Source organism: Gadus morhua, chromosome 7, assembly GCF_902167405.1.
Source record: "Gadus morhua chromosome 7, gadMor3.0, whole genome shotgun sequence".
Taxonomy (NCBI): domain Eukaryota; kingdom Metazoa; phylum Chordata; class Actinopteri; order Gadiformes; family Gadidae; genus Gadus; species Gadus morhua.
Window position 1 is genome coordinate 23,826,148 of NC_044054.1, and position 26,921 is coordinate 23,853,068.

Consider the following 26,921-nt stretch of genomic DNA (forward strand, 5'->3'; position numbering starts at 1 on the left):
TCAAAGTGTTCCCTCTAGTGGCCAAATAGTTATTCATGGTCATTTAAATATTTTACTCACAATATTATGTTATTATCTACTTTGATTAGGCTAGAATGGGACCGTTGCACTTCATACCGATGGTTTTAACAGTTTTTGCAATCCCCTTCACCTGGTTTGTTGTCTGTTTCGTTGCCAGTTTCTTCATCTCCGCCTTTTCTTGTAAAATAAATTCTGTCGCAAAGACACACAAAGTCAACTTTCGTGGGCTGCCGTCGTTGGTAAGCTGCGGGATGCACTGGAAACATCCAAACATAGGAAGGTAAGGTTTACCCCACTAGGGGGCCCTGGGTGGGGCCATATGGCTATACAATAGTTGGGTATTATTAAACCTCAGCCAATTATCCTATGATGGTAACACCTTTTACCTCAATGATAGCGTTAAATGAGGGGTTTGAGTAGGAAGATCATTGTGTGTGTGTGTATATGTGTGTGTGTGTGTGTGTGTGTGTGTGTGTGTGTGTGTGTGTGTGTGTGTGTGTGTGTGTGTGTGTGTGTGTGCGTGTGTGCGTGTGTGTGTGTGTGTGTGTGTGTGTGTACTGCCTACCTCCAGTCTGCAAGCATGCTTGGAAGTGACTTGCCCTATTCTTCTTGGAAAATCAGTCCCAGCTTGTCGTTAACCTATACTATTTGCATATATGGGCCTATTTGAATTTGCATAGGCCAGGGATTGCGATTTGGACATTAACGAGACAGCCACAGCAGTTTAAAAACGTAATGACAGCTAAAATATATAGAGAACACCCCCTGTTAAGATATAGGTTAAAGATTCAGCTCACGCTTCTGTACTCGACGATGCAAGGCAGTTTCCCAATTATATGTTTTGGTTTAGTGCTCTGGGATGTTCAAACGCTTTGATACTATTTAATTCCCATTTTCATGGATTGCATTTTTTTGACATGTTAAGACTTTTCCTCTGTATAATGAACTAGTAATGCGTATAAGCTATAGGTGGTACGTAGTTCATTAGGTGCAACCGTGCCAGTCCATGAGCATGCTCAGCTCATGTGTAAGAAGGCTTTTCGTTCAAACTCTTTTAATCCCATCACTTTCTCTCTCACTCTCAGGTTCTACCAAAGGGCATTATTAAAGTATACAATGAATCCAAATACCAACATACACTGACTGCATATTTCATGCTTTAAGTTGACGCACATAGTCTTCAAACATTCAAAGATAGTTTATTTATGCTAACACGTTTCCCTGAGATCAGTACATAATATGATCTACAAAGAGTAGGTCACGACATTAACAACAACAACAGACATTAAAGTTAGCAGCTATGTTCACAATTTCCTAATTATCAGCGCTTAAATTACCTGTCAACATAGGTCTTCATAGCCTACATTTTGTAGGTTTTGCAAACCAAACAACCTTTGAGAACAATTTTAAAACACCTAAAGGCACTGTTCCGCTTCTCCTGCTCAACCTGCAAAATTCTCTGAATTTCATTATATTGGGCCTAGCTCCTAATCTTCTCAAAGAGCCGATGCTTTCTAATGCTTTCTTTACTGCTTTTCTGCCGGTCTCAACCCTTTTCCCTCCTCAAATTCACAAAATACTTTTACTGTAATGAGCAGTTCCTATAAACAACTTGATGCAGGTTGATGTTTTTTTAATTCTCAAGTGATTATTGAGGTTACTTACTGTTCATAGTGTTTTAAAGGTGCTTTAGGCAAGATAAGTTAGAAATGGCATAGCCATCTGTCAGTTCTTAGTTAGGGAAATGCGGTGTGAAAAGAGCCAATTTAGATTTCAGACCAATCAAGGCTCAATTATGACCAATCAGGGAATCTTTTTCCGCAATTGGTTGGGGAATCCATCTTGCAGGTCAAATGAAAGGTGCGTGAAATTGAACCCTTCTCAATGGTTTAGTTTAAAAAATGTGCACTCCTCGTGCGGTCTATTCTGCTCCCCCTCTCTTTACAATTCTCAAATCTTACATACAGCACCTTAAAGTACTGTAAGCAATGTAGCAGCATGTAGGCCTACAATTTAATAACTTTATGGAACAGCATGTAACCGGTGGCGTAACAGCTGTATTAGGAGGCACTCTATCTTTACCTGATTTCCATCTCTTACTCAAAGGGAAGACCTTGGCAAAGGTCCTGCTCAGGCCAAAATAGCAAAGGCTAACACTAACCAGACCCACACTGGGTAGTTACAGTCTGTTCCACAACATGATATACAGGGTCTTACATTGCTTATTACATGTGTAATTGCACTGCAACAAGGGCACTGTGGTGTAACATTCATTAGAACTCGGCTCCTTCATTGAAACATCTCCACACAACACCTTGCTGTTACAGTTTACAACCTGTGCAAACACAGGGATGAACTCACATCTTTCCTCGAGGTACCTCCACCAGCCTCACATCTTAGTGATGTCCATCGTACCCTGAATGTCAATCACCTGGAACCCACGGTTGTCAATTCCCTGCTTCCCACTCTGATTGTGGTCAGGATTGTTCTGGCTGTTATGGTTACGCTGGTCCACGTCCGTCTCGAAACAGTGTGCGCAGTGAGGCGTGGTTACGCACACGCTTCTGGAAAAGTTGGAGAAGTCCACCCGGTACTTCCCCATCTTGGTGCGTGAGATGATGGGCAGGAAGCTGTAGCCCCACTGGATCTCCTGTGGGACATAGGAGGTCCGCACCTGACAGGAGGAGCTGGTGGACTCTGCCGTCCCGTCCAGGAACACGACCAGCTCAAAGTCCTGCTGGGGCAGATTGTCCACTGACAGCTCATAAAATGGACTGTGCCTGTTGATCACGTGGTAGAGGGTCAAGGGGCACACAAAAAACAAGTTGTCCTTGCCTGCGTCCACCGTGAAGTCGATATCCACCTGGTCCAAAATGATGGTCTCGCCGTCGGCCATGACCGTCGTCCTCAGCAGCTTGCCGTAGATCTGGCTGCCGATGAGTAAGGTCTTTCGCAAGTTGGCCACCCGGATCAGAAGGCAAAGGCTGCCCTTCTTCAGACAAATGACGGCCGTGCTGCTGAAGGTGATGGTCTTTGCCCGCTTCTTGGGTAAGGAGATCTTGGCCAGGATCACCCCGCACATGAAGCAGTTGATGAAGACCCCGACGAGCGACTGCACGATGATGAGGGCCACGGTGCCCGCGCAGTGGCCGGTCAGCGCTCTGCCCCCGTAGCCGATGGTGGTCTGGGTCTCCAGGGAGTACAGGAAGGCCGTGGTCAGACCGTTCACGTTGTCTATGCAGCGCACATGCTCCTCTGTGCGGTTCTGGCCATACAGGTCACCGTTGCTCTTGGCGACCCAGTACCACAGCAGACTGAAGACGAACCAGCTGCCGGTGAAGGAGGCCACGAAGAAGAGGAGGACAAAGCGCCAGCGGATCTCCACAAAGGTGGTCCAGAAGTCGAGGACGAAGGAAAAGTGGTTGCCGTACTCGATGTTTCCGAACTCGATGTTGCAGTGGCCGTCTTTTGTGACCAACCGGGTGTGGTGGCTCTTGTTCGCGCCGGGCTGGGCATGCTTGGGACTCTGAATCATCTGGAACATGCTGTGGCTGTAAGGACGGAAAACAGAGAACATCTGAACATCAGATCAGACTGGGTCACACACTCCTTTGTCACTGTTAGGCTGTAGACTTTGATAAGCCATTTTATAAGCCCTTTAAATGCCTTGTGTTCCATTCATTTTGCTGAAAGAATTGACATGGTATCCTGCAGTGTCTTATGTAAATGTGCCAGAGTAAGCCAGCCTGAATCTTGTTTGCATAGAAATGGCAATTATAATGGAAGAGATATTGTTATACCGTCCTGAAAACCCCCCAATAATTCTTAAAGAAAAGACGACTATGATAATAGGTTGCACATTTAATGTCAATCAAGAATATTACTACTTATTCAATGTTATTACTTCGATCTTAATTAATCAGCAGTTGTTTTGAAGTACTAAGTATATTAGAGCACGATGATGAACATTGCTTGTCCATAACTGCCCCGCTGCGAAGATATGGGTTTAGTGCTACTGCTAACAGTAGGGCATGGATAATGATGTTTACAACATGGTTTATCCTCTGTGTGGTCCCTCGGCCCATTAAGTCCTGTGTTATTAAACCATGCCAGTCATATAGATTGTATTAACTCTTTAAATAATACTGTTTAGAGATAAAGTGTTTTAGTGTTTAAGTGTAATAAAAAGTGGTAACACAACGTAGGTCAATAGAGGTCCATTTTTAAGTAATTCAATGGACAATTCCACAAATGATCAACAGCATCATAAAAGCTGCAGTTGTTTTTTGCAGAAAGATAAAAGCTAAGATAAAATACCCTTACCCTAACTTGCTAAAGTAGTTGTGCTTAAAATCCCCTGTAAATATATTTCTATTTATAATAACCCCTGATGAACAGGTGGCAAATAGACGTGGGGGAAACTTTGTGTAGATTGATTTATTTTTGGTTGTTTGCTATCTTTTTTAATGCAAAATGTTGTCTACAACCTTAAATGATCCCATACAGCAACTGTTTTGCCACGTGCATATAAAGCACACTGAATATTTTGTGAGGAATGTTTTTTGTGTGGGTCTTTTCATTGAGCTCATTGTTTGAAATCGCTTCTCGTGTCCTTTGTGATTTTCTCTTATGTAACTGGCAAGCCATCTAGCCACCACACAGTCTGCTGAGAACCACAACAGAGAAACTCGGTAAAACTTATAACGTAACGATCCGGAAGATCTTCAGATAACTTCATCCTATCTAAAACATCACCGTTACATAAGCCATCAGCAGAAGTGATGAAGGAAAGCCTCATTCATCTTGTGTGCATTTTAGTACAGCCAAGTACAGCCAATAACAAATACAACAGGACTCCACATTATCAGCATACACAATATAACTATAACACCAAACACCAAACCCTGGCACAAGATACACTTAACAATTGTCTTTGTTGAAACATAGTTGTTATAAATGTACAGGAAATTCCCACCTACCTGCTCAGTGCAACCATGGGCCCGGACTGCAGACTGAAAGTGTTCTGGTCCTTCAGCCTCCTTTTCACCCAGCAGCAGCCATCAAGGCCTTGAAAAGATTTTAATCCACAATGAAATTTCCTAATCCCAGCCACATGCCGCCATGTGCGCTCGGTCCCATACAGACACAGGGGCTGACCGGAACGCTCCCATCCTGAGTTATTTTCTGTTAGACACCCTTCAGTGTACCCCAACCATGAAAAGTCTGCTGTGCCCAAGAGCCACAACAATTCTCTCTCCAGTCCCTTGGCAGTCCCGCTTGGCCCCTGGAGAGCCTCTCCAATGCAACTCACACAGAAGGTAGGAGGTCCCCGATGAGTGTGTGTGTAGGGGGTGAGGGGCCCTTTCCTTCTGAAAGCAGAATATTCTGGTTTCAGTTGAGCCGGTAGTTTCAGACCAGCAGAAGGCCCTATCTATTGACCACGGCCAGTGCTGCAGCCCATGCTGCTCATGTTTTCAAGCCCCTGACAACATTTGAGACCTCACAAAGAAATCTTTCAACTGTGCTACAACCCCCCCCCCCCCCCCCACCACCAGCCCCTGATTCAGCTACCCTCCCTTCCCCCCACTACCAAACCCCTCCAAGGCCCTTGGAGATTTGCATCAAAATGAAACGCTGCAGGCAAACTCCTGTGCCTCCATGCCATGTTGTCATGGCCGAGTTTCTATATATGTGAAGCATATTTTCATTTGTTTGTTGTTGTTTTTGGATATGCAAGAGGGAGATGTGGCGCCAAACAGAGGCAGAAAGAAGAGTAGGCCGACTGTAGGCTTATCAGGGTGGGATTCAGCGTCTGGGACCAGAGCAGGTACGGCCTGCACTGCACATGTAGAGGGTGCAGTGTGCAAGTACAATGTGTACCCTGGCATGCACACAGTTTGGAGGAAGTAGCACATTTTGACATTTAATGGCGGTTTTAAATGCCACAAAATATGCACCACTTCCCCCCACAACTTCCAGACTATATATTTATGTACGTATCTCCAGTAGACAACGAGTCGCGCTTATGAAGGTTAAAGGATTTGGCCGGTTGGTTAAGACCCCAGGTTAATTGGTGTCATTGTCTATGTCGAGATGAACCCAATTCTTATTCATCTCAGCCCCTCTCACAGAGCAGGCGTGTTATGAATGGTGGCATGTTGGTGAGCCATAAATGTACGATTCTCTGTTTAGACTATGTGCATGCCCCACTCGCTCAGGGAGTCTGAGGTAGTGGCTCTGCGACAGTGCCCGACTCAGAGACAAGTCCCTGAGCATGTCCAGTGGCGTTAAAACACAGAACCGAAACTTGAGGTTTGGCTCCTATGTGGGCCCTATTGGAGAAACCTAGCTAGCCAGGGCCGTTTCTATGGGCTTACATGTGTTGGACAAAAGAAAAGCACAGCTTAAGGAGCTGTTAAACACTCGATTTGAATAGAATGGATTTCATTGGATTGCCAAGGGCCCATTTTCAGAACGCTCCTACACCACACAAGTATCAGTTGACATGTGAACAAAGACATTTTCACCTTGGGTGACTAACCTGGGGTCTTAACCAACCTGGCAAATCTTTCTAGGATTTATTTCCAAATAAATGTAAATCCATTATGCATATATGTATACATGTCTTTGGTAGAATCTATCTGTTATCCTAATGTAGGTCATTATAAACCTACATCAGGTTCATTATACTGATATAATTAACAGATTCATATTATATGCAAGGCATAAAACACCTTTGTCTCATGGAGTCCATGCTTTGGTTAACATATTAGGATTGCAGAATTTATGTTTTTTGTATGTCTCCCTTATATTGAGCTACCTCAAACAATGATTTGGGTTTCAGACAGAAATAACAGCTATAGTGTTGTATAATGAAATATAATTAACCACAGAGAAGATACAAATACTCAAAGAACCCAGCAAAATTTATAATGTTGAATAAGAGAAAAGATGAGCCTATAGAATTGGAAAAGTGAACGCAAAATACAGTTTTTCCAATCGGAATAGGACATTATACAGGCCTCAATAATATGAAATGCTCTCTGCCATTTCCTTCATTTTAAAACATTTTGATACAAAATAAACTCCAGATCAACCTTGATTGTAAGATGCTGAGGAGTTTTAAGGACCTCAGCATCTTAACAGAAGACAATATGTAAATGTATATTTCACACAAATATGTCTCTCTTTATACACATATGTCAAAATAAGACTTTGCATTGTTCATTCCTTGGATCATTCCTTCTCACTGTTTGTTTAAAAGGTTTCAGCAGCTTGCCTTGACCCCCCCTCCCCTGTTGAACCTTTAACTACTCTGAATAGTAGGGCCAATTGCTTTAGGGTCGGTGTTGGGTTAAGGTATTCACCACTGGCTAACAAGTAACTCAATCATTAATACAAAGCTTTGGCTGTTCAATTGCTTGAGTCTGTGCCTACGCAAGTTAATGCACACATTTACAGTTAGCAGACCCTTATATCCAAAGCGACTCACATATATAAGTATATATCTTTTCTGTAAAATGTTTTATACACAGTGAATAATTCTCTGGGCTGTGGATAAATGTTAGTCCAACTAAGGCCTGGTACCCCATTAGAGGGGCCCCTGACTCTTACTTTGAAATAACTACAGTAATGGCTCCCTCTAGAAAGAGTTTTAGGAAATGCTTGTGACAAAATAATTTCAGTAGATTGGTGAGAATAACTATGACAGAGTAAAACACAATAGTTATTTAGTTTGAGTGACAATATCACAAGTCAGCGTTTAAAAATTTTATCCCAAGGCAACAGAGTAGGTGTCTAGGTAATGTTGTCCCCCTCCATTCTCTTCCACTTCCCAATTGCTTAATGATTTATGTGTTTGATTCTTCCGTGAGACTGACACCAGGCTTCATTCAAGGATTTGGACATTTTGTTGAGACCACGGGTTAAGTAAAGACGTTTTCTATGTTGAGAATTAAAATCAGCCAAGGGATTGGTTCAACTCAGGCTCTCGCTGTGGCATTGTTCATTGTTCCAAAATTGGGCAGTCGATGAGCCATTGACATCCATTCTATCCCAAATTGGTGTTTAGCCCCTCCCATAGCTGTATGTTTGTTTTGTACAACATAAGTAACTGCATATGAACTGCCCTGGCTAGGTCTTTTCTCAAATAGTGCCCACAATCAAAAGAAAAAACACAAGTTCAGATTTTGTCTTTACATGTCACAGTGCATGCTCAAAGACTGAAGAGACTGAGCATGGCATGTAAGTTAAAACATTTGGGAACTGAGCACTTGATTTTGATTCAGAACTTAAGCAAATACGAAGGCATCTTTCCAATCAGTTTTAAAACAGCCCCTCCTACACTTATCCTGGCAACTTATTGAATTGTTGTTCTGGGGTCCACTTATCGAAACAGTGTTTTCTGTTGGTTTGCCAATAACCTGGGGTCTTAGCAAACTAGCCGAATACTTTATGCTCCAGGGTCTCCTGCTACATCCCTGGGCGAGTGTGGCATTGTTCAACAGTTCGTGAACCTTCTGTCTTCATGCTACTCCCACACAACTAGACGATGTTCTTCTCTAGCAGCGGCTCCTTGGCCATGATGCGCTGGAAGCCCAGCCCCTTCAGATCCAGCGTCTGGTAGCTGCCGTCCAGGATGAGCTCCGCCACCGCGCGCCCAGCGGCGGGCGATTGCTGCAGGCCGTGCCCACTGAAGCCCGTGGCGAAGAACATGTTCTGTGCCAGCGGGTGGATGCCCAGGATGGCGTTCTGGTCGAAGGTGTTGTAGTCGTAGTAGCCGGCCCATGCGCTAGTCACCTGGGAGAGAGAGGAGGGGTTGTCTGGGGTTGTTTTGAGCCAAAGTGTTTGTGGTGTCCGACAAGGTTGCTCGTATAAATACTGGTATTGTCATACTTTGGGCTGAGGGGATTCCTAAATCCCCATCCAACCACACAATGCAATTTTTTTACATTGCTCAGATATTATGGAAAAACAAGAATACTTTCGGTTTGATTTTGACATAGAATCTTTATCATGCCTTAAACTGAGAACTCTAGTGTCAACATCTACATGTTTGTGTATTAGCAGTATTCATAGGGTCAGACAAGGTCAGAAAGCTCATAAATCTCATTATAACTCTTTGAACCAACATGCCTTTTGGTCTGAACGTGCCAACAACCCCTGTGATCTGGTTTTGGTGGCACAAGGACATGGATTCTCTAATCGTACCTTAAGGCTCTCGAAAGCAGGGACGCGATGAGCCAATGAAGGCCAAATTTTCTCCTGGAAGAACTCGTGGTCCACATCAAGGTTGCTGACATCGGGCTCTGCATCCTACAGCCAGGCAAGCATAAGAAAGAAACGTTTCCAAACACAAATATGTTTTCCTGCAAAAAGTACGCAAAGCCAAGCAGCGCATTTCCGAACCTCCTCTGGGGATGTCCCAGTGATGTAGTTTCCCCCGAGGCCCTCTCTCCTGAAGTAAATACCAGAGTAGTCCACCAGGAAGGGACAGTCCAGCCCTGGCCCATCCGGACAGTTGAATACATAGATAAACCTGGTAATGGGACAGTAGTTAGTGAAGTGACAAATATGAATGTAAAGAGTCTGTTGAAATACATTTGTGGCAGGGCCTACTAGTTAAATCCCAGCAACTGTGATCGCACAGATCAATAGAATGACTTGAAAATGGGAAACAAATTGTCATGGTCTGTCTGTTTCCTTGTCTTGTTTTGTTGTGTTTCCTGTTTTACTTTGGTATCTCTGTCTTGTTTCTCCCCATGTCTGGTCAAGTTTCCCTCCTGTGTCATTACAAACAGGCACAAACAGGCACTTAAAATAATGGATCAGAAACCTACTAGATGGCATCATGGCCAAATTTGAAAGAAACACAATTTACTGGGATTTGACAGCTTTGTAAACTTTTCATTTTTAAAATTATTTTTTTTTTAAACAAACTGAACAGTAGAATTAGAACTAGGGGTGGAACGAGCGGAAATTGTAGAACAGCGAAGCGCAAAACCACATTCGGACACTCATCGTTTGTAGCAATAGGCACTAAACTGTGGAATACACTACCATCAGAAATCAAAACATTGACAGAGCTCAAGGTTTTTAACACACACAACAATGGTTGAAACTGAATAAAGCCTGTGAACATTGACACGCACGCACATGGGCACGCACGCACGCCCACGCATTAATCATTGTCCTTGTTTTTGTCTTTATCTCTCCTGTATATGATGTCTTCTGTATTTTTATTCATGTGTAACTTTTAGCAAAGGCCTAACCAGGGACAGGGGTTGCAAATTAGTCTTGACTAAAAACCAGTATGCATGGCATCTATTTTATATTTTGTATGAAACAATTTTTTCCCTGCTCAATAAACTTCTAAATAAAATAAAATAAATTACTGCCCCCTCCCCTAATGTGTTTCAGCTGTTACTCGTTGCATGCCCTGCGTTTAGTATTTAAGCCCTTGTCTTTCCATTGTTCCTTGTCGGATCATTGTAGTTTGTGGTGAGTTGTGTCATGTGTGTTCCCTGTGTTCCCGGTGTTCCCTGCGTCACCTGTGTTCTCTGTGTTCCTTGCCTTTTGCGTTAATAAATTATCCTTTACCTGAACTGTCTGCTATTGAGTCCTACCTGCCACCCGCTAACCGCGACACAAATCAAACAAAGTTTGTTTATTCATCGCAGGCCATGAACTTGACATGGATTTTCATGTTCATATTCCTCAGCTATAGCAAAGTTATCATAATAATAATCAAAATTATCACGTTGAATAAAAGAAACCATAATAATTATAATACCACCAAATACCTACTACTCGTTGACAAACAAGTTATTTTAGTACTAAAGGAAGAATGAGATGAAACAGAGTTGTTTCGGACGGGAGGAGCAATACATTTGTAGGGCCCAAGTTTCCTTTCATACATTTGGCTTTACAGATTGACCCAGTGGTCCCTGACCATTTGGGTCAAGGTCACCTTAACATACCCTAGCTAGCACAGGATTACCCGATTCCAAACCCATTTAAAATGTATATAATTGTGTGTTTAAATGGGTTTGATGCAATGTGGCATCATAGAAACAAAGAAAAACTAACTGTGGTTAAAAGATAACGTTAATGCTTAGGCTGATGGTTCGATTGTCAATATGTCAGTCCCAACTTTAATGACTCAGTCATATAGTCTTGTTGTTTGACAATTGGTCACTTGTTGTTTGTGTGCAGCACATTACGTTACTTTTGGCATAGCAGGTCGGCCCTTCTCTCACCGCCGTGGTGCGTGGGATATTATTCTTAAAATAGACAAATTGATGGTCAATAATAATGTATTTTATAGTAATTATATTATTATGGCTTATTATTATTACAAAAATAGAATGGCTCTGCTTTGTTATTCATTTTCCCGTATATATTCTCAATTGATACATTATGATTGAGGGGGCATAACAAACTGCTCAGCTGTCCTAAATATTAAATGGGTTCTATATTCCTGCGTGGTTTACACCTGCGGTTGCTGAATTGATGTGTCCATCAATGACTCAATGTTAGGCCCTGATTGTAAAGCGCACTGAGTCTCCCCTCAACCCCCCCCCACACAAAGGTTAGCAAAGCGCTGTATAAATGCAGACCATTTACCATTCAACACATCCATCCCTCTACCTTTTGCGGGGCTCCACCGGTAAGGCCATCCCTGATAGCGTGTCCTTGGGACCAGTGCCGATGCCCATCATGTCCACTAGTTTAGCAGAGAAGGCCCCCGCCGCGTTCACCACGATGGCACACTCCACCGGCTGGTACTCCCGACTGTTGGGCATCCGAACCTGAGCGACGACGACAAAACATCCGACCCCCCGGTGTCACTCTACAGATGAGGACGAACGCTGTTGTTTGAAGGAAGTGTCAGCATGACAGTTTACACTTACGTTCACATGTTTTATTCTCTTGACGTCCACCGTCTCGCCGTCAACAGTGTCCATTCTGTTTAATGTACAGTTGAAACCTTAAATAATTAATGAAAACAGAATGTCAGCGATAGAAAAAAGGGTTAATCAATTGAAAACCACAAGCGTATGCGTTTAGCCTTTAACCAACCAGTGACTTCTCCAATGCTCTGAATGACGCCCATGGAAATAGCCTTCTGTCTGAAAGCGTTCAGCAGGGTCCACGGGTCGAACCAACCCTCGTTCTCCAGCCCTAGTGGAGTCGGGGAGGTTGGGGAACAGAGAAACACCAAATTAAAATCAGATATGCTTTAGGTTTTATTTATTTTTTTTCAGGACCAAATCTATGGTACCCCTCTTGTATTAAAATAAAATGGTTACAAACTATTGTAGCCCTCTTGTATTCACTAATAAAGTGAATAAAAACTATGATACCCCTCTTGTATTCAATTAAAGTGGCTAAAACTTGACAATTGTTTTTATGGCAGCCGTGGCGGTCTCGACAGTTACATCCGTGTTCCTGAGCAGTTTGGCTTTACCGTAGGAGGCGAGCGCAACGTCCTCGGTGTTGATCCAGGGAAACTTCTCCTTCAACTGCACAGGCGAGAGGAGTGACACTTTGGCCCCGGCGAACCTGCAGCACCAGCATAATCCCGGTCAAGGCTCACCCACATCACAGTAACATGAAATACAATTCTATCACTTTATATAGCATTTCCTTTTATTCAATTAATTTATTTTGAAGAAGGAAAGAAATAAAGATTGAAAGACACTCTCTGTCTTCCAATTCTTCTTTCTTTCTTGTCGCGCTCTTGTATTCAAATAAAGTGGATGAAAACTATTATTTAAGAGGGACTGAGAGGCAAACCTCTGTGTGCTGTAGTTCTCCTCCATGATGTGGGCCACGCTCTCGTTGGCCACGAACAGGTAGCCGGAGTGGTTGAACTGGAGGTCCACCGGCTCCTGGTTCAACACCCCCAGGTGCTCCTACGATAGAGAGAGCGGCCAACGTCAAGGTTCTCATTCTCAACCCCAAAGAAAACGGATCCATTGTTAAAGAGGAATAATCACGCTCCGCTATTTTCTCAAGAGTCTGCCCATCAGTTTGACCACCGATGACGATTCGAGAACCCAAATGTGAGAACAAGGTTAATGGTAAAAAATATCCAGAACTTTTGTGGCGGGAATTGATTTGATGTTGCATACTGCATTTTTTCCCAACACGTGTATGAAGGAGTATTCTCTTATATTTGAAAGTAGCAGAGCTATATAAAGTCACCCAAGGAATGATTGACTCCACAGCCCACTTTAGATTGCACATTATGTTTTGGGGTTAGAGACCTACGTTGATATTCCGCATGAAGTCTGCTGAGGCCAAAGAGAGCTGTATGTTCTCTGTAAGGGAGAACTGCTGCCGTATGCCCCCTGCGGAGAGCACTGTGGAGGCCTGGGAATACTGGAAAAAGCAGAAGATATTTTAACACAGAGACATAAGACATGTATTTATGATATACACAAACTAGCAGGAAAAGTTGATTATTTTTAGACGAGAAAGAGAAATGTCTAACTTCTTTCAGTTGTTTTTCTCTGAATGCCCAGGCTTTTTATCAATACAAGGAGCATATCTTTATATACTCAAGGGGGAGCCTACATAATAAATAATAATTTAGCGAAAGAAAATTAAATGTTTTGAATGCAGGGCAGAGAAAATTACCGTTGGGTCTTTTTCTACCACTATCACTTTCACTCCATCCCGCACCCTCTCCTTTTTTTTTAGCCAATAGGCTATCGACCAGCCAATCACACCCCCTCCGATGATCACTATGTCCGCCCTCTCGGGGGGAAGGTTGGGGTTCATCTCGAAGGGGCTCCACTGGCTACCTGGCAGGGCATCCGCCACCTTGTCCCTCGCAGCATTAAATTGGTTTTCCAGGTCTAATGCATATGGGGAAAATAGCAAACTTCTTAACTTCGCGCATACTGTTACAGAATAAAAAAACAGTCACTTTTAATGTATGCGTATATTTCGCTATAGGGCATGGTGTGTTGTAAAATCAATACAATGCATGTTTAAAGCCTACCTTTAAAGAATTTATTGTGTAGAATTCTACCGGTGGTGAAAGTCCTAATACGTCCATGTGCACACATGCATTCTCGGCTGCGGATCACCCGATGGGAATTTAAAAGTCCAGATACTGTTCGCACTGTAACATGCATATTTCGCCAGGTCAACATGGCTAGGACCGGATGACTTCAATCGCTCATGCAACCCTGAATACGAGTGCTATCTGATGGAAGTCGCACAGCCATCTCATGTTACAAGTTACCTACTGACAGTGACATACTAATGTGTTACTAGCGAATATAAACCTATCCATGTAGAGGTCGTTACACACGTTGCGCGTCACAGAGTGCATGTGACCTGGAAGTAAATGGTGAATGATGAAAATAATTCCGATCGCTAAAAATGTCCCTTCGATAATACATATGTAAAACATAACCACCTTTGAGGGCATCAATGCAATTTAATTAAAACGCTTTAATTTAATATTATAAATCTATGAGGGAAATTACATATTTGAATGTGTCCTACGCTTTCACTCTATTCTGTCTATTCGTCTCTCAGTTTATTTTGAATACAACATAATCGAATTTCATTCCTATAATGTGTCTCAGTGAAATAATTAAACATATTTTTAAACCATTATAATATTGAACTAATAAGAACGTTTCAGTTTCTATACGATATTTAGGTGTATGCATTTGACATAAAGATACGATCATTTCCTTTAGTGATTAAATGTTTGATGTAATTTCATAAACGTTGTTAAATCCTAAAAGTGCTATGAGTTAAAAAGAGGTTGGATTTATTTACTTTTTGAACATCGTCACTTCCGGTTACGGGGGCAGTTGTCATCTAACCGAAGAACAACAGCAAACAGAGGTACTGCAAGTGCAAGACTTTCGCCACGGTGAGTGCAAACAAATGACACTTCATGACAAGATTTTTTTTTACACGTGATATATTGGGTCAACGCTTTTGTTCAGATGTGAGAACGTTATTACTTTTATGAACATGTATTTTAATGTCACAACAAGCCCCATACGCGATGTTATGATGTTTACGTCATACCCAACCTGCGTAGCCTACAACCTGTTACTCCAAGGCTGCTCAAGTGCACACTTCTTTATTATTGTTTTAAAATATCTGTATGTTTTATATTCACAAGGCAAGCTACTGAGTTCTTCTTGCCAGTTTGAACACAACTGTCAATGTTGAAGAAATATCTACCTCCTACTAGTCTGTATACGCTCACCATGTAGGTCTAGGCCTACGTTTATTTGCGGTTTTGTCTACTCCATTTTAAAATGTATCGCCCCATTTAGAAGTCATTGAATTCATTCTTTGCCGTTGCATATTGTACAAAATGTCCTTTGTCATGGCAGTTTTAAAGGCAGTGCAGTGCACCCCCAGCTGGTCTATTGTCTTGTTTGTATGGCTTAGACCCACTTATATTGAGTTTCCAATTGTGTCAACCATTTGAATGTAATCTTGATTGGTCACGAGCATGGCAATAGCTTTTGATTGCATATCTGAGCTTCGCCTTTTTAGCTGTGAGATCTTGCAGGTTTTTTTTCCATCTAACCAACCAATCAACCAACCAAGTGCTCATCAGCATTTTCCCTCGGCAGGCTCTCAACAGACCTCCAATCATCCAATGTGCTGAAAAGGTCTCTCCTTTGGTCGTTCACACATCAGAGGTAAGCATCAGGTCGGTCTCTGATATGGGAAACCATCTGTGACAGAAAACGTCAAACCCTTTCCAGAGAAAGTGCTCTCGTCTCTTTGATAACCAAGCCCCAGCTGTCTGAAACCGATAGCACAGCCACTGCTAACTTTGCTATCAACGACCATCTCAGTCTTTGTGTTAGGAGCACGTTGTCCTGTGTTGTTGTTACCATGCGCATGTGCATTAATTATGTAGACCTACTATTAAAAAAAACCTTTTATTTTCCCTCATTGTTGTACAATTTTCTTTTCTTTTTTAATTATTGAAATGGAATGGATCTATGTTCTCTTCTGCTAGACAGATGGTGAAGGTGAGACCTTCTATGATTGAAAGTGATACTAGGAAGAAAATTGTGTTTTTCTATTCTATAATCTTGATGAAATGTTTTCATCTACCAGTATTACAGAATGCTTTAAATCCTGCCGTTCTGCAAATCCATTGGGATATGCTACTGATGTATTCCCTTTGCCTTTTACGGCGTTAAATGAGAGAAGAGACAAAGAAAGAGGCCTTATTTATTTATCCAACCTACTAACCTTCTAACCGACTAACGAAATAACCTGTAGAATTCCGCTAAAGTGATTACCTTTATTCTGACTTTTAATATACAGTCTATTTTTTGTGCAGCTGTAACAACAATTCTGTGTCTCTAAAGCATCTCTTGGGGCAAATGTTAACCCACATATTTGTATTGTACTATATTGATCTGTGTTCATATATTTTTTATAGCGCCTATTCATTATTGATTCAAATCTATGTCTTTAGATTTGTAGCTGAATCCAATTTGACCCCTAGTATATGTTTAATTGAGAATGGGAATTCTTTAGCATACGATTTATAAACATTCAAGTGTTATTATCCAAGTTTCCTGTCAGTTTTTATGGAATCAATCCCTTTCATTTATTTGTTGTTTAAAACTACAGCCAAATGTCGCTTCATCCTGTCTGGACTATCAAACATTGCTGTTCAGTTCGCCCACCACTAGGGAGCACAAAAGCCACCTTATAATTTGCATGGATAATCTGGTTTGGGCTGTCACGTTGCCATCAAAAATAACCAATCTAACCATGGCAACAGAGATGTATTCTATGTTTTGCCCAAAATGAAGAGACATAATTATTAGTTCACATTCTAAAATGTAGGCCTAATATGTTAATTGAAAGAAATTAATTGTCTGGAGCAGTTAAGGTTAAGTGTTTTGCTCAGGGACACATCAACACTCAGCTAGGAGGAGCTGGGGATCAAAGTAGCAACCTTTCGGTTATGAGACACCTGCTCTGCCTCCTGAGCTAAGCCGACCCTCAGGCAAATGGTGAGACCAATTTGATGAGGGGATATATATATATATAGGTCATATGATCAGCTGACCCACAATGTGACCAATGTCAGCTGTATTAGCTGTATTAACTAAGACTACTTTTATGTTAACCACTAAATATATTGCATGAATACATTTTACAGTTGTCATCCAATTACGAAGTATACACTGAATAATCTCTTGTGGTTATCGTTATTTCAATGACATGATGACATCATTAAATTAACAATGACACCACAATCATACCAATTGCAAGCCTTTGTGTCATTGCTGATTCAATGAGAGTGTATCATAATTACCGCAGAAAAAGACAATAGACCTGGTGTCATTGTTGTTGATACAATGCAAGGATATCATGATTATGAAAGAAATAGACAAAAGACTACAACAATGCTATCATTAACTGAGAGGATGCCTTGAGATTATGACCGAAGCAGACAATGGACAGCTCTTGGAGTCACAGTTAACTAAATAAGCTAATGTCATGATGACTTCTATATATGGGGTAACAGATGTTGAGGCCCTGGTAGCACGGTGGTATGCAGCTATCTGGCACCGAGATTAACCACAACATTTGAATTGAATCACTTCTGTACAGTCTTAAATAATCTAGGGAATAAGAACAATTTAGTGATTTAGAAAGAATATTTGTACATGAAAACCCGTGTCTGAATTTATAATTGTGTTTATATTGTAAATTTACAATTCAGAGTTTAAAAATATTTCTCCCATGGAGACAACGAAAGGACCCCACACTTTTATTAATTAAAAATAAAACAATCTAATGGGATTATGTGTTTGAATTCATTGTAGGCTCAAGGTCAATGCTGAGCGACTGAGAGCGAAAGTGTGGTGCAACCTGTCCTTCAACTTCAGAATAACCAGCCTAATAAGATCAATAGCAACTTCCCGTCACGTCACGTGAACAGGCCTGGACCTTTGTTTGTGATGACAGACTGATATGTCTGGCAGTTACACCTTTTATTCTACCCGGGGGAAAATGGCGGTAAACAGCAGAGCAACTGATGAAATAGTGCTGGGCCCACGCCATCGTTTCAAGTCACGTGTTACTAAGCAATAGGCTGGGTTTGGGAGTCCCATGCAGAGTTTATGTAACCGACAGGTCAAGACAAGTTATCCTAAGCCTTATTGATTAATTTGACTTGGTATAAATATATAATATTCATGTAGAAAAAAAACTGTTTGAAATTCCTGTGATGAACACAGGCAGACAGAAATGGTGATTCAAAACTGCACCTTTTTGTAACGGCATTATAGTAAAGTTAACACAGATGTTGCTCATAACAGTAATTGCGTCTAGTAATCTAGCCAGGGTACTTTGATAGACAAAGTAACCATATGTTATCCATCCTTATGCTCTGGCAGTACATCTATAGTGTGAATATATAATACAATTATATTAAACGTAACTTTATTTGACTCTAGGAGCTTTCAGCATTTTACATAGAAAATGTATAATACATTTAGGTAATGCCTAACTTTATCTAAACTTTTGGCGCTTTCAGCGTGATATGTAACTCCAGGGTGTAAACATATTTTCTGTTGGGTCAGTTGGTATAAAAAATGTATAGAATTACACCCACCTTGTACTTCAGAAAAACATAATTTGAATGACATTGAAATAGAAAGGCGTTGATCAAAAGTAATGACCATAAAGTCACCACAAATTAAAACCGTAGCTTTTTAGCAAAATATATTTTAGTTCTTCTTTTACTGATTTGGGTCCTTTGAAATAAATTGTGAATCAGAAAAAAAGTTGTGAATAATATTCACATTGTGAAATGGAGGATCAATAATGACTATTTATTATTCATCATTTTGGATGTGCCAAGAACTACAAATGACCTGAATTTCGTGGTTCACGGTGCAAGTCATTTTTTATTAAATTGTATTAATTTCTTCCTAGAGAGTGACTAGGACTTAAAGCTGGCTTTGTGTGTGTTGTGTTCTATTGGACACGTGCCGCTGCGACATTTTTATCTTTGCTTTCTGGAGAGAGGCTCAGAATCTTGGGAGGAGCAACCGCACAGACTGACTTTTATCAGCACGCTTTAGAGAGAGAAAGAGCACATATCAACAGGCAGCTTGACTTGACTTATTGTAGGTAAGACGGTATCTCATGGTTCTTTTTAAGAAACTAAGTTTGTATTCACGTTCACATCTTAAGTGTGAATGTGTGATGCTCTTCATTAAAATACTATTTGTACTAATTGATAGGTCTACAGTAAATACTTTGTATGATGCAATACCATTTTCTTGGCCATTTCGAATACTATAAAATGCCTACTATTATGTTGGTATTTTAGTAGTCTCACATGGATTCTTCCTCAAACTATAGAGTACTTTCTACCATTAGATAAGCATGCACTGAGTCAGGTTTGAATCCGTTATTTGTTTAATGTTTGCATGAGACATTGTGTGTCCATAAGGGGCCCTTTCTGGGCTCGTTTACAGCCATGTTGATACCCAATCCAGGCTGACGGTGTCCGTGTTGCTACCTCTGTCCCCTGCCTCGATGCGCTAGGCCCGGGGCCATGGATTCATCCTCCGACGAGGAGGAGGGGCGCTCCTTCGTCCAGGTGGTCAGTGAGAAGTATAACCCGGAGAACTTCCCCTACTGCCGGGGCCCGGGCATGGGGGTGGTGGTGCTGCCTAGCCCCCCGGGCTCCCCGGTGAAAGGTGAGTCGTGGCGTCCTGGACCCTCCCCTCTCACCAGTTAACCCCAGGGTCTCTCCCCGTGGGCCCCCCAATCTGCGCTAACACCAGTGGTTATCTTTCACACTCTTTTGTAGGAGTGCGAGGACAGGGTGCAAGGATAAGGAGTTTTTAAGCAATGCATGTTGACAGCTACAGTGTTTATTTGATATAATCAGGCGTGTATCGTGTATCTACAGAGCGAAGGGCGATCATTTAAAAAATTCTTTGCTGTCTGTTTTCATAGACCTTGTCTGATTGACAAGTTTCGTATACATAACACATTGTATATATAACAGACTTTCTAGCAGTAGACACACTTGTTTACATGTGTGACCTTCCCTAGATTATTACAACAGGGACACATTTCGTAACTTTCCTGTGTGGTGGCCTCAGATCGGCTCAACCTGCCCAGTGTGCTGGTGCTGAATGACTGCGGGATCACCAAGGCCGGTGACAGGACGGAGGTGGCCACGTTCTGCGCCCACGTGGTCGAGCTGGACCTGTCCCACAACCAACTCAAGGACTGGGAAGAGGTGTGTGTGTACGGCAGGGTAACTGAACGCTGGAGGCACAACAGCACCACCTCTGGTGTTGCAGGTGTTACTGCATTTCTTGGTTATTGACAGAAATTGTATAAGAGATTAAAATAAAATATAGTGGGATGAGTACAAGTACTAGAGTACTAGTATTGTAGATGTAAAAAATGTATGCACAAACAGTTGAGATACTTGATATAATTGAGTATATATGCTATATTATTGAATCTATACATTATCGATCATTAAACAATCCACAAAACCTCCTACATGTACTGATATCCTACCAATTTCACGTTTCTTGACAACGGATGTGTCAACGACGCAATCACCATCTATATTTTGGGGTTGCCAGATTGGGACCATCGTCTCCAACGTCCCCCATTTGGATTTCCTGAATCTGAGCAGGAACCCCCTGAGCGGCGTGGAGCTGGAGCCCAGCCTGGCCGAGGTGTTCTCCAGGGTGCGCCGGCTGGTCCTCATCAACACGCACATCACATGGGACACCGTGCACACGCTCACCAGCCACACCCCAGAGTAAGAGAGTCCTCATGGCAACCGTGTTCCAACGATTGTTCCTTGCTCTAATCTTCCCTCGAGTCTTGGTCACCTCTGAATTCTAGTCATAGGATTCCCTTTGATTATTGAGATTGCTTGGGTATTGTTGGTCATCAGTACTTCGAATACCCCCTTCCGCCTCTACTGATCTTCTCCAAACACCCTCTCTACCCCCCCCCCCCACACACACACACACACACACACACACACACACACACACACACACACACACACACACACACACACACACACACACACACACACACACACACACACACACACACACACACACACACACACACACACACACACACCAGACTGGAGGAGCTGTTCCTGTGCCTGAACCTCTACGAGGAGGTGGTGGAGTCCGGGACGCCCTGCCCGTCCCTGCGGCTGCTGCAGATCACAGACAACCAGCTGCAGGAATGGGCGGAGGTCCGCAAGCTGGGGGCCATGTACCCCCGTCTGGAGATGCTGGTGCTGGCCAACAACAGCCTGGGCTCTGTGGAGGACCCCCCCGACACGCTGGAGCGCCTCTTCCCCAAGCTGCGCTACATCAACCTCAATAACTCAGGTCTGAACGTAGCCCAACTGACTAAGTGGATAGGCTAGGCTAGGCTAGGCTAAGCTAGGGAGGAAGAGTTTGATTAAGGGCCTTTGATGGTGGGTCAGGTTCCTCTGTAGCCCCCTCACCACTGAACCAGAGACCCACTAACAACCGCTAACATTAGTTTTTTTTCATTGGTGGGGAAGGTTACATTATTTATCGGCTCCCGCTCCGATTGTTATTGATAGTATCATGATCTCTGGATGGGTTCGAGGCTATGTGGCCTCGGCCCTTGAGGCGCTCTATAGCTGTACCACTCGTTTGTGGTCATTAGGACATTATGAATGATGTTGAATGTAAATATCCTACTTCAGCTTTCTTTACTTCAGAGGCTTGTATTATACTACTGTAATGGAGTGTATGCTGTATGATAGCATACACTCGAATGTTGGAGGTGGATAGGATGGCGGTTGCTTTTGCTGTCCGGTCTTCTCTGTGATATGGACTCATGTCTCACACCAGTCATTTCATCGTGCAATGTCTCAACTAAAGCACCAACAAACTCTCCAAAAAGTCATGTTTTCCATGCGTATGCCATCACAGGGCTTAGCAGATGGGAGGACGTTGACAGTCTGAATTTCTTCCCCAAACTGGCGGAGGTGAAAGTGATGGGCATTCCCTTACTGCAGCCATACACTGACCAGCAGCGACGCAGCCTCATAGTGGCACAGTGAGTTCTCCACACACACACACGTGCGCACACACACACACACACACACACACACACACACACACACACACACACACACACACGACACACACACACACACACGACACACGACACACACACACACACACGACACACGAAACAAAGCCATTTGAGTGTATTCAAAACAAGCTCCACCTTACCAATCATCAAGCAAAATGTCCTTCCTGTCTGTGTGTGTGTGTGTGTGTGTGTGCAGGCTTCCCTCCGTCTCCGTGCTGAACGGTAGCCTGGTGACGGACGGCGAGCGGGAGGACGCTGAGCGCTTCTTCATCCGCCACCATCAGGACCGTCCGGAGGAGGAGCTCCCCAGGAGGTCAGAGCCCTCTGCTGTTTACCGTGGGCCCGGGGTTATCCACCTCGATATCTACCCTATAGGGACATCAAGTGGGAGGGTCCACCCAGATGTGTCCAGTGCCACATCCACCTGCTATGTCACTACAGGGTCAGGATCATCCAAATGCGACTAACAGTGAATGCTGATACACGTCGTTCAGGAGTAGGAAGGGGTTAGTCAGCAGTGGCTAGGGTGTGAGAGTCCCTGATCTAAAGGTTCCTAGTTCGATCCCCAATGACTGCAGCCTACATGTCGGCGTCATTGAGCCAGACGCTTCACCTGCTACCTAACGCCTGTCTAAAGACCCATGAAATTCGGCCTTGTACCTTCTCACTTCTCACTGATGGAGGTCAATTCGCAGGTCAACACAGGTGTAGAGGGCCAGTTATAATCAGTTTTACTCAAAGATACTCAATCTGTATGATCCACAGAAAATAAATGAGGATTTAAAAAAATGTGTGACATTTCCGAAACAGCTTAGACTTAATTGAAGAATTTCCGAAGGGCTCTCTCTCTCTCTTGCCCCCGTCTCTCCTTCTCCAGAAAGACCGGCCCAGGCTCTACCTATCTTTACCCACCGCATTCCACTTAACCTCCACAGAATGCAGGGGAGGTCCGGCCCGGGGTAGGCGCGGCCACGGACTGGTGGTGTGCGGTGGGAGGTTGGTGTTGGTGGGAGGTGGGGTGGGGTGGGGGCTAACCTTTGGAAGACAATGCCACTAGTCTCTCTCCGCACAATGACTCCTTTGTGCCGGGAATTCTCTGATTGGGAAAAGCGATACGCGAGGTAGCAAGTGAGATGTTTTTTAGTTTTTTTTTTACTTAAACTTATTATTTTTCTCGTTGACATCTCTCTCTGTCCAGACCTTGATCCTGGAATGAGAGATTTTTGTGTTTATGGGTGATGTCACTGTGACTCCTGAGACGTTGTCTCTCACTAGCTAGTTTCTGAGCAAAGCGCCCCAGCCCTGGGACAAGACTAGCAATTGCACCAGTTAATGTGGAAGACGCATGGACATTTTATTATTATTGCGTTATTTTAGTCTTTTTCTCACTTGCTAAAAAGCAGCATCACACCTCTTACAGCGGGAGAATCGTATTTAAGGCTCGTGCTATGATCCAAAGCCATCGTCAGCCCATGTCTCCCTCAGTCTTTTCACTTGACAGATTCCTCCCCTGTCTTTATCTTGATATATTTTGTTATGGGCGAGTAAGACACTATCATGGCGATCTCGGGGGTTGCATGATGATTGGTTGGGAAGTTTGCTGGACAGGCTCAGAAATCAATAGACTACATATATGTTAGCGACAGGGAGGCCTTTGGTTCATTTCTGTGTGTGACTTTGTGTGTTTGATTTTTAATCCCATTCCACCTTGGAAAGGAGAGAAGGTGCGATTTCCGACTACAATCAGAAACAAACAAACAGTGAATTTGGGTTTGGGGGTGGATGGACGTTGTAAAGGAGGGAAAAGGATAAGATGGCGGTGATAAAAGACAGCTACCGAGCCCCAGTAAATTAAGGGGATTATGAAATATAATTGAAGATGTCAAGTGTCTGTAGATAAAGGGGAGAACGGATGTATCCCGTAACAATATGGTTGTAAAATACATACTTCAAGCGTGAAATCCATCCATAGTTCAGATTATAAAAACGGAGCCTAATCAGGTAAATAAACCACTTGCACTCTGACTATGTTGGCTAGACCTTTGCCTTTTAGTGAACAGAGCGGTTAGCATTAGGCTTAAGATGCTTTGGCACAGCTAAAAGGACGACAGTCATTTCACCATTACCAACGGCTAATGGCAGCCATTTTTTTCTCTGTATAAAATCCAGCTATTATTTCACCAATTATTTGTGCCTTGTTAAAGCATTCCCCGCTCCAATAAAAGGAAAGCTTTAACTAAATGGCTTCTTAATAGAATAGCACTTTGTGCACCGGGAGCTCGGAGCACAATTCCCAGGGTGGACTCTTGAGTTTTGGCTTGAAAGTGCGGGCCAGGGTCCTGGCTTTGTTGAGGAACTATTTAGGGAGGGAAGGGAAATTGCTTTGATTGGCCCAGCTGTTACAGTAGCTTTGAAAGCACAGCCTTTCACTCGTTGGATTTATTTAATCGCCCCCGCGGTCCTTATCTCCCGCCCTCGGTCCCCCAGGTGGCTGAGAGCTTTCTCACGGCAGGGGAGAGGCAGGTAAGCCCAGGACTGTTCTCGCCAGTCCCTGGAACGCGCATGCGCCTCCGAAACAGCAGCGCGCTCCCTCAGTGGGGCCATTGGGGCCATTGGGGCCACGTACTACACCTCCCTAGAAGCCCTGAATCACCTCTTCCCGCCAGCTTCCCTCAGACGTATGCAGCGATGACTCACTAGATGCCCCGTTGCCTCTCTTGTCTCTTCTTTTTATTCTCTTCTCACCGCCTCCCCCTCTTAGATACCACATCCTGGTGTCAAAGTACGGCCGGCTGGCGCCGCTGGCCGAGGTGGACCTGACGCCCCGCGGCCCCACGGTGGAGGTGCGCTGCGGGGACCGGGTGGAGGTGGTGACCCTCACCATGGAGCAGACGGTGGGCGCGCTGAAGAAGCAGCTCCGGGCCCTGCTGCAGCTGCCGCCCAGCGGCGTGCGGCTCTTCCACGTCATCCACACCGAGCCCTGCTCCGCGTCGCTGTCGCATGAGATGCAGTACCCGGGCCGGGCGCTGCACTCCTACAGCATCCGCGACGGCGACGAGATCCTGCTGGTGCCCAAGGACAAGGCCCGCTGCAACTCCACGGGGAGCTGAGGCCTCGGGGCGGCCCGGGGGGGAACCCTGGCTCGTCTGCTGCGCCCGTGCATTAACCAAGTGCAATCTATTGTCATTGTTGTGTTTCCGTTCGTATTTTACTTCAACGTCGATGTGAAAAGTGCTTCTATATCTCATCATGCATCGCGCCTTTGCACACCTTTTATACACGACGTCCGACACAAAGGGTTTTGATTCCCACCCATTTTGCACGTTTTAATCGTGTGTAATTCAATGGGATAGGCTTGCGTTCGACAGCCACTCCATCCCCCCCCCCCCCCCCTCTGTGTGGCGGTCTACCCGCGGCGGCGCGGTGCTTCAGCCCAGCGTCGCCCGGCGCATGGCACCATGTCCCCAGATAACCCCCCCCATAGAGCTGCAATCAGGAGCGCGGCGTGTCGAGCATAATGGCAGCGGTGCGCACAGACCACACGGACACGGCTCGGTCAGGACACCCTACTCCCCTTCCCCCCACCCCCCCACAAGCAGGAAAGACAAGACCGCCCCTGTGGTGAGCTTGTCGGGGGTCCGGGAGGGAAGGAAAGGTAAAACGAAGCGCCTTTCGGATCACTCGAGTTACCACCGCTGTCCATCTCAATGAATAGAGGGTCTCTCTCTCTCTCTCTCTCTCTCTCTCTCTCTCTCTCTCTCTCTCTCTCTCTCGATTGTGCAGCAGCCACCGTGCAACAGCCTCCCCAGGTCCAAATTCATTTAAGCTATTCCATATGGCTAAAACACCCTGAATCTCTCTCTCTCTCTGTCTCTCTCTCTGTCTCTGTCTCTGTCTCTGTCCCTGTCTCTCTCTCTCTCTCTCTTCCCCCCCATCCCTGTGATGGTGGGGCAGCCCATTATTGGGTTCACGTCCTTCACTATCCTATATATATATCTCCCTCTCTCATGCTACTTACTCTTTTCTGTCTAATTCTTTCGGGCTTTGTCTCTCTCTTAGGGATCGACCGATAGATTTTTGAGGGCCGATACCGATTTTCTTGAGCCGATAATACCCTGGAAATCCAGAGTTCTCGCGAGAGCACAATTTGAATTTGCTCAGCGAGTCACTCTGGGAACGAGCAATATACTCGTGTATATTCTGGGCCTCCCCTGCATGCTTGGTGCCGCCCCTCGAGTTGAACAAATGTTACAACGTCTCAATTTAAAAAAATTAACATTTATTGTCTTTATTGTCTGTAAATCACGGCAAAAAAATAAATAATAATAATCGGCCGATACCGATACACAATACCGAAAAAACTGTGATCGGCCGGCCGATATATCGGTCGATCACTATTCTCACTCTTATACATCCATTCCATCACTGAACACCGTCAGACGTTGGCTTTGTCATGGGGAGACAGGGAGGGAAATTGGAAGGGGGGGAGGGATGCTGCAGGTTGGCGGGGTTGTTACATGCTCATTTATTTGCACAGGGACACCAAATGTCTGCTGGTGGGATTTGGGAAAGTGACCGTTTTAGTTTCAGATGATGATGACAATGCCGATTAAGATTCAATCTGATTCCCAGATACACGCAATTTAGTTGTCACACTGATCGGGTACTTCCGTGTATCCAATGGCATTGTAATGGAGGACTAATAATCCCTTTTTTTTTTTTTGATTGCCACT

The 26,921-nt window shown here is 43.9% G+C and overlaps 3 protein-coding genes across 8 annotated transcripts; 1 reads left to right on the forward strand and 2 right to left on the reverse strand.

Annotated features, from left to right (window-relative positions):
• Positions 1-1,204: 1,204 nt before the first annotated feature.
• LOC115547450 (ATP-sensitive inward rectifier potassium channel 1) lies at positions 1,205-5,450 on the reverse strand. Its single transcript, XM_030361673.1, has 2 exons — positions 5,001-5,450; positions 1,205-3,572 (listed from the first exon to the last, which is right to left on the reverse strand). The coding sequence occupies exons 1-2, from the start codon at positions 5,015-5,017 to the stop codon at positions 2,411-2,413; spliced, it is 1,179 nt and encodes a 392-aa protein (XP_030217533.1). The 5' UTR covers positions 5,018-5,450; the 3' UTR covers positions 1,205-2,410.
• A 1,478-nt stretch (positions 5,451-6,928) lies between these two features.
• Positions 6,929-14,366, reverse strand: foxred1 (FAD-dependent oxidoreductase domain containing 1). Its single transcript, XM_030361672.1, has 11 exons — positions 14,033-14,366; positions 13,666-13,886; positions 13,297-13,407; positions 12,820-12,938; positions 12,491-12,585; positions 12,103-12,204; positions 11,934-12,010; positions 11,671-11,831; positions 9,430-9,559; positions 9,232-9,336; positions 6,929-8,820 (listed from the first exon to the last, which is right to left on the reverse strand). Exons 1-11 carry the CDS (start codon positions 14,184-14,186, stop codon positions 8,566-8,568), a joined length of 1,530 nt encoding a protein of 509 aa, XP_030217532.1. The 5' UTR covers positions 14,187-14,366; the 3' UTR covers positions 6,929-8,565.
• A 476-nt stretch (positions 14,367-14,842) lies between these two features.
• On the forward strand, positions 14,843-26,813 carry tbcelb (tubulin folding cofactor E-like b). Of its 6 annotated transcripts, none has more exons than XM_030361018.1 (9): positions 14,843-14,923; positions 15,645-19,185; positions 19,557-19,760; positions 20,172-20,311; positions 20,670-20,851; positions 21,190-21,446; positions 22,023-22,149; positions 22,385-22,501; positions 24,950-26,813. In XM_030361018.1, the coding sequence occupies exons 3-9, from the start codon at positions 19,616-19,618 to the stop codon at positions 25,296-25,298; spliced, it is 1,317 nt and encodes a 438-aa protein (XP_030216878.1). In that variant the 5' UTR covers positions 14,843-14,923; positions 15,645-19,185; positions 19,557-19,615; the 3' UTR covers positions 25,299-26,813. The 6 variants fall into 6 exon arrangements, with proteins under 6 accessions (XP_030216878.1, XP_030216877.1, XP_030216879.1 ...); XM_030361017.1 differs by having other exon boundaries at positions 19,606-19,760; XM_030361019.1 differs by having other exon boundaries at positions 15,645-19,181; positions 19,606-19,760.
• Positions 26,814-26,921: the final 108 nt, after the last annotated feature.

What these genes read in the sequence shown, in the direction of transcription:
- foxred1 (XM_030361672.1), bottom strand. Translation starts at nt 14,186, where the DNA reads ATGTTGACCTGGCGAAATATGCATGTTACAGTGCGAACAGTATCTGGA. An exon ending in ACACAATAAATTCTTTAAAG is followed by an intron (nt 13,887 to 14,032) that starts GTAGGCTTTAAA and finishes CATATGCATTAG; the next exon opens with ACCTGGAAAACCAATTTAAT. An exon ending in GAGAACTACAGCACACAGAG is followed by an intron (nt 12,586 to 12,819) that starts GTTTGCCTCTCA and finishes CTGGTGCTGCAG; the next exon opens with GTTCGCCGGGGCCAAAGTGT.
- tbcelb (XM_030361018.1), top strand. Translation starts at nt 19,616, where the DNA reads ATGGATTCATCCTCCGACGAGGAGGAGGGGCGCTCCTTCGTCCAGGTG. An exon ending in CCCGGGCTCCCCGGTGAAAG is followed by an intron (nt 19,761 to 20,171) that starts GTGAGTCGTGGC and finishes TGGTGGCCTCAG; the next exon opens with ATCGGCTCAACCTGCCCAGT. An exon ending in GAGGAGGAGCTCCCCAGGAG is followed by an intron (nt 22,502 to 24,949) that starts GTCAGAGCCCTC and finishes TCCCCCTCTTAG; the next exon opens with ATACCACATCCTGGTGTCAA.